Genomic DNA, 16,708 nt, shown 5'->3' on the forward strand with positions numbered 1-16,708 from the left:
AAATATACTGTGTGCTTATATGAAACTAAAATGAAAATCCTTAAGTTGTGTTTACGTTTAGTTTATGTCAATGTGGTCAAGTTTGTCAACACATGTAGGATCAGAGACTTTGGTGCATATGCTTTTTTGTAAGTTAACTCCCTGCACAAAGTGTTGGTATAGTAATCATTATCTTAAACCTGTTTAATGAGCAAATCTCCCCAGAAAACCAAATGAAAACAAAACAAAAACTCAAAAAGAAATAAACATAAAAAGTATAATAACTTTCACTTTACCTCCATTAGCCTTTTAAAACTATTGTCCACTACCTTTATTTACCATGTAGCAATTTAAACGGTTAAGCCTTACCTTTAACTAACAATTTCAGCTTTTAGCTATCAGTTTATGAATTGCTAGCCAAAGAGCTAAATGTATTAATGTAATTTCATCCCATCCTTCAATTGCTTATTCACGTCCTTTCAGGTTTCCAGTTATATTTGTTTGCTAATATTACAGCAAAACCTTCCAGCAGTTGCCGATTAGCTAACACCGTTAGCCATACGTTTTGTAAGCTATTTTAGCTATTTTACCATTAAAAATAACTGTATTGATTTTTGCTGCCAGTTTCTACTCCTTATACATTACTTTAACTTCATTGTTAACTTTTCTGTTCAAACCTGTTCAAGTGCGATCAGTCACAGTTAAGCTAATCTTTGGCTAACTCCCTGTGCAGTAGAGTTATTTGTTAGCCCTGGATGGGAGTCACTGCTGATAGCAGTGTATCCTCCCCACAAAGAGTACAGAACAGAAGGGACACTGTGCAGTGATGGCTTGACTGAGAAAACTTTCTTGGTCAGTGATGCCATCTGCAGGCCACAGCCAACAGAGCCATAAACACACTGCGCATCTGCTTTTACCTACTGAAAATCACCCCTGCCTCTGTACTTGGAAAAAATACACAGAACTCGCAACAATCCGAGTTTGAGTATGTTTTTTTTTATTGCTTTCATTTCCAAAGAGCTCTCTGCTGTCTGGAAAAAACGCTGCAATTCTAGGCAGAACTGAGGTTTTCCATCTCATATACTTCACTGCAAAACCCTGTCAAATGCATATTTCCATTCATTCAGACCCATAAACAGATCTGTGTTTATATGGGGAGGCAGCCTAGTTTTGTGAGGGCAACGTCGCTTGGAACTGAAAGTTTCTGTTTTGTTTTGCACATAATCCTTAAAGCTTTCAATTACACTTGCCATCATAACGCAGCGATTATGAGCACATCTCACATTTTCTCACACAACTGAATGGGAACTTCAGAGTTAATTTATATATATGCATATATATATAAAAAAGCAAAACTCTGTGATTGGAATCATACAACAAATTTCAGCAAATAGAACATTTACTTCACTTAAAACGGCATCAGTGGTGATGGCAGCCACCCCTGGCCACAATGTCGAGGTTTACGTCAATAATACGACAAAATAATTTCATTTCCTTCTTTTTGTGCTGGGCCAAGTGTGATCAGAGCATCAGCTGTTAAAGGGTGACCGTTTTCCGTAGAATGAACACGTAGACAAAATGTTTATGACAATGCAGTGAGAGTTAAACCATCTAAGAAAGAATACTGAATATCTAGTATCAATGTGTTCCTGCATTTAAAAACAACCGATGACAAACATGTAAAACCAGAAATAGAGGAAGTGGTTCAGACCATTAGAAAACAGTATAAAATGACATCCTTAAAAAGAGGTTTCAGAGTTGAGAGTAAAAATGCCAAAAATGCAGTCTCTGATGCAGTCTAAACCAGCGGACATGTCACCATTAAAGCATTAAAAAGCACCAAATGTGCATGGACACATGTACAAATGTCCCAGATATGCGTAGAAAAGAAAAGCAAAGAGTCCGGAGTGGGACAGGACGGGCGGATGCCACCCGAAGGAGAAAGAGTATGGAAACTAGGTGAGCCAACTCATTAAGCGTGGGTCTCTTTGCCGTTCAGACCACGAGCTCGACTTGAGGGGACAGTAGCGCTGCGGATGACCTCCATCCACCTAAAGGGCAGAGAAAGGGCTTTTTAATCAGTCCTTGAAACATCGAGGATGAAAGAAAACTTTTAAAAGATGACGTATTTGGTACCTCTCGAATGTGTATTCACTCTCTGATCGGAAGTAGTAGACGTGGGACTTGAAATGCAGCTTGAAGACATAGTCCTTGTGGATGTTTTCGGACTCAGAGGGGACGGTGACCGAGTAACCGAGCAGTGGAAGGCTGGCCAATGGGTAATCATCCTAGAGAGGGGGAAAAACAAAAGTGATTTAAATAATTTGGATTATATCCTGTAAATAATTTCAAAATGAATCAACAGACTAAGTAACAGACATCAAAAATGTAGATGGGGCAAAATATGACACAATCTCTTCCATAATAATGCAATTATGTCATCCCTCTGGTGGTTTCCCAGAGGGATCCAATGAGGCTTGCTGTGAGAAAATACTGAAAAACAAATGAGTAATTAATCATATACACAAAGGACAAGCTTAGATTTTTATAAAACTCTGCTCTAAATCCACGTGGGCCTGGCACTGCATTATTTAGTATCAAAAACAATCCTATACTTTTTGTTTTTTATACCCTTTTTGCTGAAAGTGCACATTTTGTAAAGATCTGAGAAGCACATGGCTGTTCGTGTAAAGCACAACAAATTTGACAGCTAGTCTAAACTTGGGTGAATCAAGTGTTCTAGTTTCTGAACTAATGCAGCTTTAGCTTTGGTGTAAGATTTCGGCATCTTCATTCGCTTTGTAGCAGGTATAGTAAATGGGCTGGTCCTTCTGTAGTGCTTGTCTGCTCTACTTGAGCAGAAAACATGCAACATGTCTCATGCACCCATTCACACAAGCACTTTTTTCTACACCTAAGTGCTTTCTATAAATCTGTTTATAAAGACAAAGGAGGACTGTGCTTTTGAGATTGTGGCCCCCAAATTGTGGAACCCAAAACTTAAGAACCACCTGTTCAGGCTTGCTCCTACTTAGCTTTATGTAGTTATACTATTTTAATTGTTGTATCTTATTCTTTGTGAATTTTTTGTTCAGTTACATGCATTTATAGTTCGAGCCCTGGCTGCTACAGCCCACCCTCAGGTATCACCGAAGCCGTCCACATGAGATATTTTTAAATTATTTTCTCGGCTGCCTTCTGGAAAAAAACATACTAGTAGCAGCCAGTGGCTCCCTTCAGCCTTATAGTAGATAGATCTATGGTATCAATTTTTAAATCCTAGCAACATCCTTATCGAATTATTGCATTCACAAGATTTTCAGAAATCTTGACCTCTAACCTTGAGGTTGAGGTCACTGGGGTTTGAATTCCTCCGAGAGTTTTAGCAGACACACCTATGGTATCAATTTGAAAGTCCTACGTGTTGTCATCCGGCGGCCCGGCAGGGTAACGACAATACCCCATCAACGACACAACGCTGAGGGGTAGTAATGGAAAAGCTCCACTGCTGTCTTTCACCTTTACTGGAAGGCGCACAACTCTCCATTGCAGAGCATTGAGAGCATATTTTACAACAGCCTTTTCAACTCAAACGTGTGCAGCACATTTAATTTGCTTGCAACTGTTCCATAAAATTTGGTCTTCCACATAATTTGTGCTAACTTCATGAGCCTTTAATACACAGAGGGAGTGTTAGTTTTTATAAAGTTTAGGAGTGGCATTATTTTTCTTTAAATTCACAGTATGAAATACTGCATGGGAAAACGCATTTACCTCAAATACGGCACACAGATTCGATATTTCACACCGAGATGTGATGCTTTCAAGACCAGACGAGGGAGCGCACCGCCATCCTCACAGTCAAACAACAGGACTTTGAGAACGTGTACTCCTTACCTGGTGAGACTTGTAGAAAAACAGGCTGAAGTTGGTGAAGACAACCCAGAGCTTCTGCCAGCCGTTGCTGTTCTTGAACTTCCTCAGTAAGTTTCCTGATAGCTGATTCTACAAAGAGGAAAACAAGCCTGATTCTGACGCTTTAAAAGCCCTCCATATCTCACTGTTAGTGCAACACTCGTGAAATTTAACTTCTATCTGCACTTTGAACTTTCAAACATGCAATCAAGCTACTTTGTCTACTTTTCTAAAGAGGCTTCATTTTACTAGGTATAGCTTCCAACATGATCTGATGTCGTCGTGTTGTTGCTGTTCTCAGATCAACAAAACTAATGTTGCCTCAGGTTCAACATTACAAGTGACCAATCACATTGTACTGATGTCATAGCTTTGCGATGTGAAAACACCATCACACCACAAACCACATCGTAACGCTAACCACAAAACCCCATAACCCTAACCCCCAACCATGGGCAGGTCTTTTCCAAATCGCAATGCTATGACATCATAAAAATGCGATTGGCCAGATGCAATGTTGATCCTGGACAAACACCAACACGAGGAGATCAGATATACTAAAGGTTCCCGCCCTAATCTGACACACACAGTGTGGTCAAATTCATTCATTTAAATGAATTAGACATACTCAAATAATGATTAAACACACTGAAGCCTGCATAATTATTCCTCCTCTTCACACTGACCATTAACAGACAGTCTGTTCCCATTTTGCCTGTAGTATGTAAGAACGAAGGTACAAATTTTAGATTCGGTGCAGAAATATACCCCAAATTTGAAGCTTCTACAGTCTGAAATCTTCAGATTAAATCGATATTTCCCATTTTTCCAGGAAAAAGAAAATTGTGTTTAAAAAAAAAAGCCAGCAATTCTTACCAAATATTAACTATAAAAAAAAAGAAAAGAAGATTCACTCCATATTTTCTTCTGGTCGTCCACACCTGCTCTACAATCCCGCAGAGTATGACAGTGTTTCTTCATGAAGTTGTATTACAGTGAATGTAACACAAGGACACTACAAAAAGTTTTCTTAAAATCCAGCTGTGACATGCACTGAACTTCATAAGGACTGTGGATTAATTACCATTAAATTCACTGGCAGTAAGAACAGGAGGAATTTTATCAGAAAGGAAAAATTGTTGAACCTGTGTGGTTTTTTTGGAAGTGTGACAGACTTACTTTGGGAACCAAGCCTTGAAAACACATCCAACATATACAAGAGAAGATATTTTAACACTAAAGACACAAAAACTGATTTTTAAGAGCCATTTTGTGTCTAAACTTTCTAAGACTTGTGGGAGTAGATGAGCTCTCACAATGGCGAGGGGATTTTTGGCTGGGCTACTACATAAACTTTCTATTTAACCCCAGCATGTCTAGTTCTGAATCACTGGTTTAAAAGAATAACTATAAGGCAGAAAGGAAAAATCACAGTTTTGGCCCCTCTGCAATAAATTATGCTTAATTAAAGTCTTTAATAGTGGTGTTAATACCATAAATTTCACTATGTCGCTATGAGGTATTGCTACAACTTTAATTTCAATTTCCTCTCTATAAATCTTGCTTCCTGCGATACAGTTCAAATAAAACATAAACACAGGGCCTCTCCTGTCTGCCTGGCTCCTTTACCTCTAGACTCCTGCAGGATTCACTAAAGGAGAGGCTCTGAACACGGTACCAGCAGATAACAGACAGAGGCACTGGTCCCTGGCCACTCGGGGGCCCCACCAGGGGGGTCTTATTCTCACTGACTGGACTAGGCTCCTCTACCACGGAGGAATGCACAGACGTATGGGGGAAAGAAAGACAGACAGACAGAGAGAGAAAGAGACAGAGAGGGAGAAAAAAACAGACAGGGAGGGAAGGAGGGACAGAAACACAGAGACTGAGTAGGTGAAACACAAGCATGCAGTGGCAGGGGTTAACACTCAGGCCGACGGTGTGTCCAGGCAAGGCTGTGAAGAGGACATTGTTACAACTACAGAGGAAGAGCAGAACTAGATCAGGACACAGCTGGGTTGTAGGAACGCTACATCCCAAAACAGGATCCGTTCTGTTAATGCGAATGAGGACGTTTAGCACATCTACGTACTGCTCTCTCTCTCTATTTATAGACGGTCAGAGTTGCCGGGAAGAGAAGAAAAAGGACAAAACAACTCAGGAAAGCCACAGTTTGGAGTTTAGATCAGGACGTCACATTGGCTACTGCCAAAAGAAGGAAACGTGAGAACAGTAACCTCCTCGAGGCTGTAAATGAAGTAATCAAACAGTAACTCGTAAAAATAATTCAATGAATAAAAACTCCCCATACACAAAAGATCAGAAGCAGATCGGTTTAAAAGCACTGTGTGGAGGATTTGTTGACTAGCAGTGGTACAGCTGAGCCATGTGTTCACAAACACTGGTCCATGGTGTTTGCTTTGATGCAAATGCATGAGGAACCTTATGCATAAGGGTAGCGTCACATCACATCCTGTCATTGGTCTCACACTATTCCATCGACAGACAGCTGTTTGCGTGAATTTTACGGAAGAGGATTAGGGCCACTGGAAAAAAACAAAAAGTGGGCACGTCTTTTTTTTAAATTCAGAATTAACTCAGAATTTTTCTCAGAATTCTAAAAAAAGTAGAATTCTGAGAAAAAATAATTCTGATGAAAAAGTCAGAATTCTGAGAAAAAAGCCAGAATTCTGAGATTAAAGTCAGAATTCTGACTTTTTCATCAGAATTATTTTTCTCAGAATTCTGACTTTTTTCTCAGAATTCTGACTTTAATCTCAGAATTCAATGAATTTAGAATTCTGAGAAAAAAAGTCAGAATTCTGAGATTAAAGTCAGAATAATGACTTTTTTTCTCAGAATTCTGGAAAAGAGGAAAAAAAAGATGTGGCCACTGCCCTGCCCCCCCCCCCCCCCCCCCCCCCCCCACCCCCGCCAGTGTCCCTAATCCTCTTCTGTAGAATTTAGCAAAAAAAATGCACAATTTAAAAAAAAATGAGAGCAGTCCTAATCCACAAGTTTATAGTTAAACTTATAGTACTGACCCTAAAGAAATGTTTCTGAATCTGCAGCTTCACTTGGCTTGATGGTGACTTATGGTGAATTTGAGCTAATTGTGGTAGTTTGCAACTAGCTGTCATTATAAAAGAGCATGTGGCATTTAAGGACACAGATACCTACTGGAAGACTGAATTTTTAGATCTGACAGTGTGGATGGCTACAAGGAGGAATCCAAACGAGCCATAATGTTGCTTTGTATCTGCTTAATGTGTAAATAAGAAACTGTCGCTGACTATTTTGCCTTCATCAAAACAAAAATAAAAATAAATTAATTATAATTTTCAAAGTGCTGCTCCAAAGTGGTCAATTATACTTTCACAAACCACTTTATTACGATTACGTTTGATGTGTTTATTTGCCTTCAGAGCTGCCTTCATTTTTTCATGGGATGGATTCAACAAGGCGCTGAAACATTCCTCAGTAATTTTAGTCCACATTAATAGGATCCCTTCACAATGCACCTTTAAAAAGTCACTTGTGTTTCTTATTTCAAGAGCAAACACACTTCTTTCATTATTTGTTCCAATCAAACTTGTTTCTGATTTAATAATAAGTGTTGTGACATTTAAAAAAGAGTGACCCTTGCTAATCTTGTTTAAAAACAAAAAAAGCGGCATTCTGCATTAATGCTCCAGCTGAATTAGTAGTTAATGGGATATAGTAACCTGTTGAGCAGCTTAAGGGGGATACTGTTCCCACTGAGAGATCATCAAAGTGAATTCAGATACAGCACACACTCAGAAACAGAGAAAGAAAACAGCGGGGCAGGAGGAGGGGGGCAGGTCTGAGGTTTGGCTGATACCTCCACGGCTATGCTAAAGTCCACCATGGACACGCTGGTGTTCCTGTGCCAGCACACGTGCACCATGGTGTTACCACGGTGAGGCGTGGGCTTCTCCAATGACGCGTGGGGAGCTGTCATGTCGTCCTCGGACTCTGCCTCCACCGAGGAGTCCTCTGGGCATTCTGGGAAAGTCAGTAGGTTGTTACTGCTAGACAATGAGCAGGATGATGAAAGAGGGGGAGGGAGAGGCGCTAAAACACAGACAGCGTCAGACCAATCAAAAATCAGCATGTATCTGGGAACTCACATGGTGTGTCTCTTAACAGTTAACGCTGCTTTATCACAAAGTCAAGCTTCTCACATTCAGCTGTGTGGCTTCGTACTAACTTACTGTTGTCTGTCAGGCTGCTGGTCAGCAGCTCAGATGAAGGCCCGTTGCTGGTTTTTGCCATTTCTATCGCCATCTTTACGTCCTCCATCCACTTCTCCATCTCTACCAAAGAACTGGAGGAAAAAAACACACAAATGGACAGAATGCTGAACAAAACAAGCACAAAGAGTCGCAGCAGGGTGGGCCCGGTGGTCAGAAATAGTCTGGTTAGCCCAGCCAAATGTTCCTCTTAAATAACAGTAAAACATGAACCATCTGTTTATTGAGACAAAGCGAATCAGCAAAACATCTGAGGGCGGGAAAAGCATGAGAGCACACTACACCCCAACTGAACTCACGTTGTTGTTGACTGCATGCTTTATGAATTGATTTTATTTTTATCTTCCAAGTATACTTTCTTATACTGTTAGCTTATTTTTATTTGATTTAACAAAAAGAATAAATGTGCAGATGAGTTTTTAGTAGCTTTTCTGAGTAACCTGCCATCCTCCTCTCAGGGGGCAACATCCCTCTGTTAGAGGGTAAAGCAACAGACTCTGTGTAGCCAAAGAGGCTAAAAGGGAAAAGACTGCAAATCACAATTTTATGAGCTCACTGTAACTAAAAGTAGATGCTTTTAAAGATATAACTCAACAGCATCTAAAATATTTTAAAAAACCTGCCACTTTAGGTTCAAGGTGCAAGGTGTTTGCTGGCAATCGTACCTAGCTGCTACTACTACGGACTGCCGTTGCCCAACCAATGTGAAGGCATGAGGTACACCCCACTCATCCTCACTCTCTCTGATCTGGAAGAAGAACACAGAGACACAGAAAAGACATTAGAGAGCTGCAGTATCTAGGACAGCAAAGACCAAAATAGGCAGAAAAGGAGGGAAGGCGGGAGGGTGGATGAAAAGGAAGCGAGAGAGAAGCAAACGTGTAGCTGTCCTGAAAATATGTGTGTATATTTGTGTGTGTGTGTGTTCCTGTCTAACTATCTTTGTGAGGCCCGAAATCTGCATTCTACTATACTTGTGAGAACCAACAATCACTTGTGAGGACACACACACCGGTCCTCACAAATTTGAAGGCCTTTTTGAGGCTCAAAATGTGTTTTTGGTGTCAGGGTTACAATTAGGTTATGATTAGGTTTAGGGTAAGGGTTAGGGTTAGGCATTCATTTTTAATGGTTAGGGTTAGGCGCCAGGGAAACCACTATGTCAATGAAGGTCCTCACTAAGATAGCTGAACGGGCTTGTGTGTGTGTGTGTGTGTGTGTGTGTTAGAGTGGGGGCAGATGTTCTCTAGTAATGACAAACTGGTGACAGCCGCTCCAACGCCCTGTGTTCATCTGAGAGACAACGGCACTTACTGTCATGCCATGGAGCGGCAGCTGCCCGTGCACTTTGAACTGATTCGTCGCCGTCATCCCTCGACTTGTGTATAAAATGACGTCATTAAACTATTGCAAAAGAGGCAGAGGAGGACGCGTTAGTTAAAAATCCTAAGAACAAATGAACAACTCAGTGGCATTAAAAACCAAAACTTAACACTGATATCCTGCACACACAAACGCTTCTTTTCACGCTTATGCAACCAAATCAAATACTCGTGTAAAACACTAAGGCCGCCAAAGTTCAAAGCAACATGTGTTACGTTCCCCTGCGTGAACCTTTGCGGTTGCACTAAATCTGCCAACACCATCTCAGTAATGCATAGCTGGGCAGGATAAAAGCATGATTATCATTTCTGCTGAGATCAGTCAGCTAAATAATTCGATTAGTGATATGAGGTGAAGAAAGTGGGACGTTACCAGGAAAAACATTCGCTGCTGCAGGCCTTTTCCAGACAGTTTACTGAGGCAGCCCAACCTGATGAACTCCTGAGGAAAGAAATCATTTGTCACAAAATCTAAACAGAAACAAAAAGTTAAACAAATCTCTCTCCTGTAGATTTCAAACGCACCCGACCAGGAACAACAAGATTGTCGACGCCAATCAAATCCTTCTTCAGCTCCAGAAGTTTCTGCAAGTTCTCCATCTTGATTAGGCTTCCCTGAAGCTGGTCCACCACCTCAGACACATCAGCTAGAGCAGCTGGACACCAACCAGAGGTAAGAGATCGTTACAGATGCTCCGTTACACCAAAACACTGAAATATGCTTCTGTGAACTGAGTATAACACCTCTGCAATCCCTGAAGTCCACATGAGTAGCTGGGTAATGTTTGCACAGGAGCTCCAGGATCTGCTTGTAGTGAATGAGGCGGTGCAAAGGCCGCAGAATAAAGACGTTGAGGGGGATGTAGCAGACCTTTTGCAGCTCGAAGTCTCTGCAGAGACCCTCCAACCTTCGGGACGCCTTGCATGCCTTCTCAAGCTCCAGCAGGATTTCAGACTGCTTGCTCAGGTTTGCTGTCAGGGGCTGCAGGTAAGACTTGTTATCCACGAACAGTCGTGATTTACTCTAATTAAACACGTATAGAAGTTTAACAAAAGGTCACAGCTCACCTTCAAACCCTGAAGGTTCTTCAACAGGACATCTCCAATGCGCTGGTAGTCTCCCTTAATGTGTGCATTAGAGCGTCCTTCCCTTAAAAGAGAGAGACAGCAGCCCCTTTTAAGCAATGAATCCTAATCAGTGGTTACCGTTGGAGCTTATTTCCTGTTTAGCTTGCAAAATCTTCGTCAAAATATATGAAGAATTATGTCGCTTTATGATGGTTCTGAAAATACTAAAAGTTGCTAAAAGTCCTTGCATATTCATGTGTGTTTGCTGCTTTGCTCATGTATAAATTTTCATTTGCTGTACTTGTTGCCAGCTTTTCTTTTCTTTTTTTATTCATTGATTTATTTTCCTGTGTAAAGCTTTTTGTAATATCTGCCTCGCTTTGAGCTACATGAATAAATATTATTATTATCGTCGTGGACAGCGGATGAGCCGGGTAAGCTACATGAAAGCACTTTAATCTCACTGACTATTCAGTCACACTGCGTGCAAGAAAAATTCCAATGAAGTTGGAATGGACGCGTTTAACTTTAAGAAACACCAGCAGGTGTCTCCCTTGAGCATCAGATTCCCCATGCAGGATTCATGAGGAATGGGGCTGCCATTACTGGACTTGGTCAGACTAGTTATTAATTTAATGTTAACGTTTTAGCAGGGAATTTAGGGGGAATATCTCAGTCTGTAAAATGCATCCTACTGCTCTTAAGAAAGACAACTTTCTCATCATGTTCTTAACAACCAAGGTCCATATCTAGTACAGTATTTGAATATGCAAAGCTGCAAAAAAAGAAAGACAAATGTAAGGCTGGATAATTTGCATATGCATTTGAATGTGGTTCTTATCAGCCGAGTAAAGCACACTATCACTTTCTGCTTTAATTTGGAGCTCTAATGAGTGTGACTAGATACAGGAGACTTTGAAATAAAAATCACGGACTGTAGTTAATGGCCATAAATTTTAACAGCTTTATGCGTCACTTTCTCCGTGTCTGTGAAAAAGTCAGTGTGTACTAGATAAAGCACAATCATTAAGGAGATCAGAGGGCCTACACCCACAAGCCAGAATAAAGGCAGGCTGTGGTGCAGCATGACTGTTGCTATGGAGATTGTAGCTCCTTGGGTCATCTACAGGGACCGGACCGCCCTCTTGGGCTAAATGCCAGCAAAACTCATTAAATTTGGGGGAGGAAGTTGTTTTAAATTGAACCGTAACCCCCGACACATCACCGGGCTTGTTCCTGACCCTGCGGGAAATATCTGGAAGTGAAATGAGCCTCACCACAGTGCCAGCCTCTGCTCCACCTCCCTGAGAAAACCTGTGTGGAACTTGTGCAGAGGCTCAAAGGTGGAGAAGATGGCGTCCTTCAGGGAGTCCGGAGTTGCCTCATCTTGTCCCACGGCACTCTGGAAAGACTGGTATCACAGATACATGCATACAGTGATCTTTCAAGCCATTTAACAAGGGAAATACAGTTTAACCATAAAAGTCTCAGTTCACTAACAAAACCAGGTTTTTGAGTGTTTTTTTTTTAATTATTTTTATTTTTTTTACTGTGGGCTTCCTGTTTTAGAATATAATGCAAACGTATCACTGTGCAGGTGGCAGCGCTTGTCTACTTGTGACAAGCAGGTCATGCTTGTGACATCATGACAGGATGTTTACAGTGTTTAAACTCTATTAGAACTTCTTGGTATCTGGATATAAGGCTGATTGTGGGTGAATATTTAATTTCGGCCTATATAAGAAATAAAATACTTGATTTATATGAACTACAGTGCTGTGCAAAAGTCTTGAGCCACCCATCATTTTATTATATTTTGCTTCCAAGGGGCCAGATTTCCTTGTGTTTTTAAAAAGTGGTCTTCAGCAATAGTTTTTTATTGGACATTGGCTGTTTTTTCACTCATTTCTCACTCATAAGTCCAGTCGTTGTACCACTCATGTTAGGATGTAAAGAGGAGGTCAGGAGAGATATACAACAGTGAGTGTCTACAGACATCAGTACAAAAATGGGATGCACTCCAGGTTTCTTTGGCTCTCCCACAGTCCAAAGACATGCATGGATTAGGTGAACTGGTAATTCTAAATTGATCATAGGTGTGACTGTGAGTGTGAATGGTTGTGTGTCTCTATGACAGGCTGGCGACCTGTCCACGGTGCACCCAGCCTGTTGCCATATGACAGCTGGGAGAGGGTCCTTAGATTGGATAAGCAGGAGAAAATGGAAGAATGGATGAGTGTTGGGTTTTATGTTTAAACTGAGGAAATCCTAAAAACGCTATCAGATCCACCATGTAGTACCATCTGAAAAGCATTTGATTGGCAAAATCTTCATTTTTCAGCATGACAATGATCCCAAACACACTGCCAATACAGTAAAATCATACCTGGACAGAATAACACACAGTGGAATATTATCAGTCATGCACTGGGCTCCTCAGAGCCTGGACTTCAACATTACTGAAGCAGTGTGGGATCATCTTGACAGAGAACAGAACAAATGGCAGCCAGCATCCAAAGAAGAGCTTTGCATGTCCTTGAAGAAACTTGGAAAACTATTCCTGAAGACTATTTAAAGAAATTAAAAGAATGTTTGCCTATAAGAATTCAGGATGTATTGAAGAATAAGATACCAAATACTGACTTTCAAGCTTGTTAGAATTAAACAATCACCTTTCATACTGTATTTCCATATATGTTTACATGTTTCAATAAATCACAGCAACTATTTCACATTTGTCTAGAAAAATATGAAGAAATGAGGGGTAACTCAAGACTTTTGCACAGTTCTGTATGAAACCAAGGGTTACCAAGAGATCTCCACAGCGATTTTCTTCTGAGAAGAAGAGATAAAGTGAACAGGTAATGAATAGCCTTTTGCCTCCTTTCAAATCCCTTAATTAGCTGAGGATGAATCGAAGAATCAATAGCCGACCATTCTTAACGCTGTTGGTTCATTAACTCAGAGAGAAGTCTTATGTTTATGTTTTGTGTTTGTGGACACTGAACAGAAAACAGCTTTATTTAGTTGACGTGATGGGAAAAGGAAGTGGGTTTTAGGAAAAGTGAGCGCTGGAAACGAGGCGCCAGCTGTTGTTCAGATGACTTCACCCTTAACAGCAGCGGCACCAACCAGAGCGAGGGAGCACACATACACATGCAGCAGAATAAAAGAACGAGGGCACAAGCCCACCCAAAATATTTATGAGATGTGTGAAAGACTCCTCTGAAAACTGCAAGCTGAGAAAAGCTGCGGCTTTTGAACCTGCCAGTGTAAAAGGAGAGCCGAATCAAACAACGGCAATGCTTCAGTCCAGCCTCATAAGGACATCCTCCTTGATTGCATGTGAAGGAGCGGTACTGCACATTTAATATCCTGTTTGTACCCAGCAATGAAATCTACAGGAGCAGGCTGAAGCAGTGAGTCACAGGCAGAGAGCGCATGCGGCTAAATCCATCTATCTCTTTAAACACAAACACAGTTTAGTATTCACAGCCTTGAACGAGGGAGATAAATGCATTTCGGAGAACGAGCGTGGGGAATGAATAAAAAATGAAATCGCATCTGCCAAAATATTCCTGTGTCACTGCCTGACTCTATGTTTTGGCGGGCGCTCTGCGATGGAGCAGCTAACCGGAATAATCAATGTTTTCTCCCCAGAGGACAGGCGCAGGAGAAAACAAACAGAAGAGCGTCGGCTTGGCGAGCGACTTGGCCCATCTTACCACGGTCACCACCTCGAGGTCCTTCACATACGTCCGTTCTGTTGTCAGCAGCTCCTTGGCGATGAAGTAGGCTCGATCTGTTGGGAACCTCTGCAAGGGCATCACAAACGGGGGGTGCGTGAACAATTCAAACAGTGTTTGGTGCAATCAGCTCCACAAATGTCTAACAGTAACTTTATTCAGGACAGATAATCTGGGTCCACTTCTATTTTGAGTAGCAACTTTATTTAAAAAAAATCTTTATAATGACACAACAAGGCAATATATTAAAGTGGCTCTTGGTTACAAACCTTCCTTCGAACCTCGTCTTCATCATCAGTGCGAACACTGCAGGCGTCGTTGAGCAACGGGCTGGTGAGCGGGGAAGGCAGCCGGCCGTCGGGACTGTGACTGCACAGCTCCAGCGACTTCTGACCGTTGACCATCCCGTGGGAGTGTCCAGAGGACGCGGACAGGTGAGGACTGTTGGAAACCACACCTGCACGGAGCCATAGGTGACCATAATGAGATGAGAAAACGATGTAAAGTTAAGCAGCTCTGAGAGCATTTGCATTCGCCTACTTTAAGCCGCAGACGGGTTGAGTTTTGCAGAAATTAAATAGCAAGAACAATTTTAATGATCAAATTGTTAGAATTTCTGAAGCAAACATGAGGTTTCTTTGCTTTTCTCTGTATTACATTGTTATAAAGCATTTGGGTTTTTTTTTTTCAAACTGATGAAATGACACATTAGGAACAAGCTGAAGTGTGTGATGACATTTTTCGCCATGTTCTGACATTTGTTGAATACACAGCTGATAAATCGAGAATGTAATCAACAGATTATTTGATAGCGAAAATAATCGGTAGTTTCTGCTCTACAGAAATGTCAGCTTCGTCAGATGCCGTGGTGGCATTTGGCTAATAATTAAACTCTCCAGCATTTGATTCATTATCCTACACTGCACACTTTACCTAATAGACACCTTTGCAAACTAAACCAAACTGTTTCCATCATTCAATCCGAGGTCTGCCTACAGAAAATACAGAGTCAGCCGTGACTCACTCAACATTCCAGACAACTCTGGCAGTTTTCATACCACGTCAATCAATACGCAAGCTGAGACAAATACTGCAGGGTGATCGAGAAGAACGGCTTACTTAGTGTCATCCATTCTGACAGCGTTCACTCAGCTTACTTACTATGTTTCGGCAGCAACTTGCTCACCTCTCTTTGGCGACTTCTGGTGTGTTGGCACGAACACAACTGCTATAACAAGAACGCAGGGCAGTGCAGCTGGTGGCTGCAGTTAGCTCAATGCACAAGTACAGCTGAGGGAAGGAGTGACTCAGGCAAATACACACATCTAGAGGAATGCTACAAAGGAGACGGAAAGGTCCTAACATCTACAGTGGGGACCAGACTCCAGAAAATACACCAACTTCAACGGTTTAAAAAGAAGGATTTGGAAAAAATATCATTTTAACGTCTTTATTGACTCTGTTGAACACATATAGTTCAAAATTGTGTGAAAAGCAGCATAGAAAAGGCCCAGTGAACATCTACAAGAACACCGTGAGTGAATGAATGCAAGACAGAAGACAGACGTGGAAAAAGTGTGGATAAATGCATTCATGCTTCTAGGCCTGTAAATGGCTTTATGAATATTTTAGTAAACTGCTTTTTGTTTTCACTCTGTTACTGCTGAGTCAAGAAACGTGTTAATGACAAATGGGTTAATTTGTAAATTCATAAATTATATAATTTATAACATAAACACAAATCAATTTCACATTAGGTTTAATTTAATAAATTACACAATAAGTAAAAAATACTGTACATTTCAGCTCTTTGTAAATGAGCTTGCTGTGATTTCTTACAGTTTAATTTAATGTCAATGCCAATATCTTACTATATATAAAGTACTGAAATGACAGTAATAGCACAGTATATTACAGTACATACAGTAGAGTGCATGCAGAGAGCAGCCAGAGCAGAACAGCAGGACCTGAGCCATACCACAGACCTGGTTTATCACAGCATGCATTGCAAACAAACCATCAAGGACACCAGTGGGTGAGAACACACACAAGCCTGGCCCACACTGCAGTGATCCAGTAACTCCCAAATCTACATTATCTTAACACCATCTCTTAAATTCCAGCGCTAATTTTGATTTATTATGGATGGATAGACTTCAGTAGGTATTGATAGAAGTGTAAAACCATCATATCTCACTTTTGATATGCCTCTTAATGTCAGCGCTAAAGAATTTCTGGGGGCAACCGCTGAAGCAGTTGACATGATGGATGAGCAAAGAGACTCTGTGCTTTGAGGTGCTGCCCTTAAACTGCCATTCACACATACAGTAACACACGCATTCAC

General features: G+C 41.1%; 1 protein-coding gene across 1 annotated transcript in view; it reads right to left on the reverse strand.

The window, feature by feature from the left end:
* Positions 1-959: 959 nt before the first annotated feature.
* LOC134646352 (FERM, ARHGEF and pleckstrin domain-containing protein 1-like) overlaps positions 960-16,708 on the reverse strand; it is a 59,157-nt gene continuing 43,408 nt past the window's right edge. The window contains exons 14-27 of the mRNA XM_063500225.1: positions 14,634-14,821; positions 14,344-14,433; positions 11,896-12,029; positions 10,619-10,700; positions 10,295-10,532; positions 10,076-10,206; positions 9,924-9,992; positions 9,483-9,572; positions 8,834-8,916; positions 8,130-8,242; positions 7,757-7,920; positions 3,877-3,984; positions 2,116-2,267; positions 960-2,030 (exon numbers count right to left, since the gene is read on the reverse strand). Of these exons, the coding sequence (XP_063356295.1) occupies positions 1,952-2,030; positions 2,116-2,267; positions 3,877-3,984; positions 7,757-7,920; positions 8,130-8,242; positions 8,834-8,916; positions 9,483-9,572; positions 9,924-9,992; positions 10,076-10,206; positions 10,295-10,532; positions 10,619-10,700; positions 11,896-12,029; positions 14,344-14,433; positions 14,634-14,821 (1,721 nt within the window). The 3' untranslated portion in view covers positions 960-1,951. The remainder of the gene's footprint in view (positions 2,031-2,115; positions 2,268-3,876; positions 3,985-7,756; positions 7,921-8,129; positions 8,243-8,833; positions 8,917-9,482; positions 9,573-9,923; positions 9,993-10,075; positions 10,207-10,294; positions 10,533-10,618; positions 10,701-11,895; positions 12,030-14,343; positions 14,434-14,633; positions 14,822-16,708) is intronic.

Source organism: Pelmatolapia mariae, linkage group LG16_19 (genome assembly GCF_036321145.2).
Source record: "Pelmatolapia mariae isolate MD_Pm_ZW linkage group LG16_19, Pm_UMD_F_2, whole genome shotgun sequence".
Classification (NCBI taxonomy): Eukaryota; Metazoa; Chordata; class Actinopteri; order Cichliformes; family Cichlidae; genus Pelmatolapia; species Pelmatolapia mariae.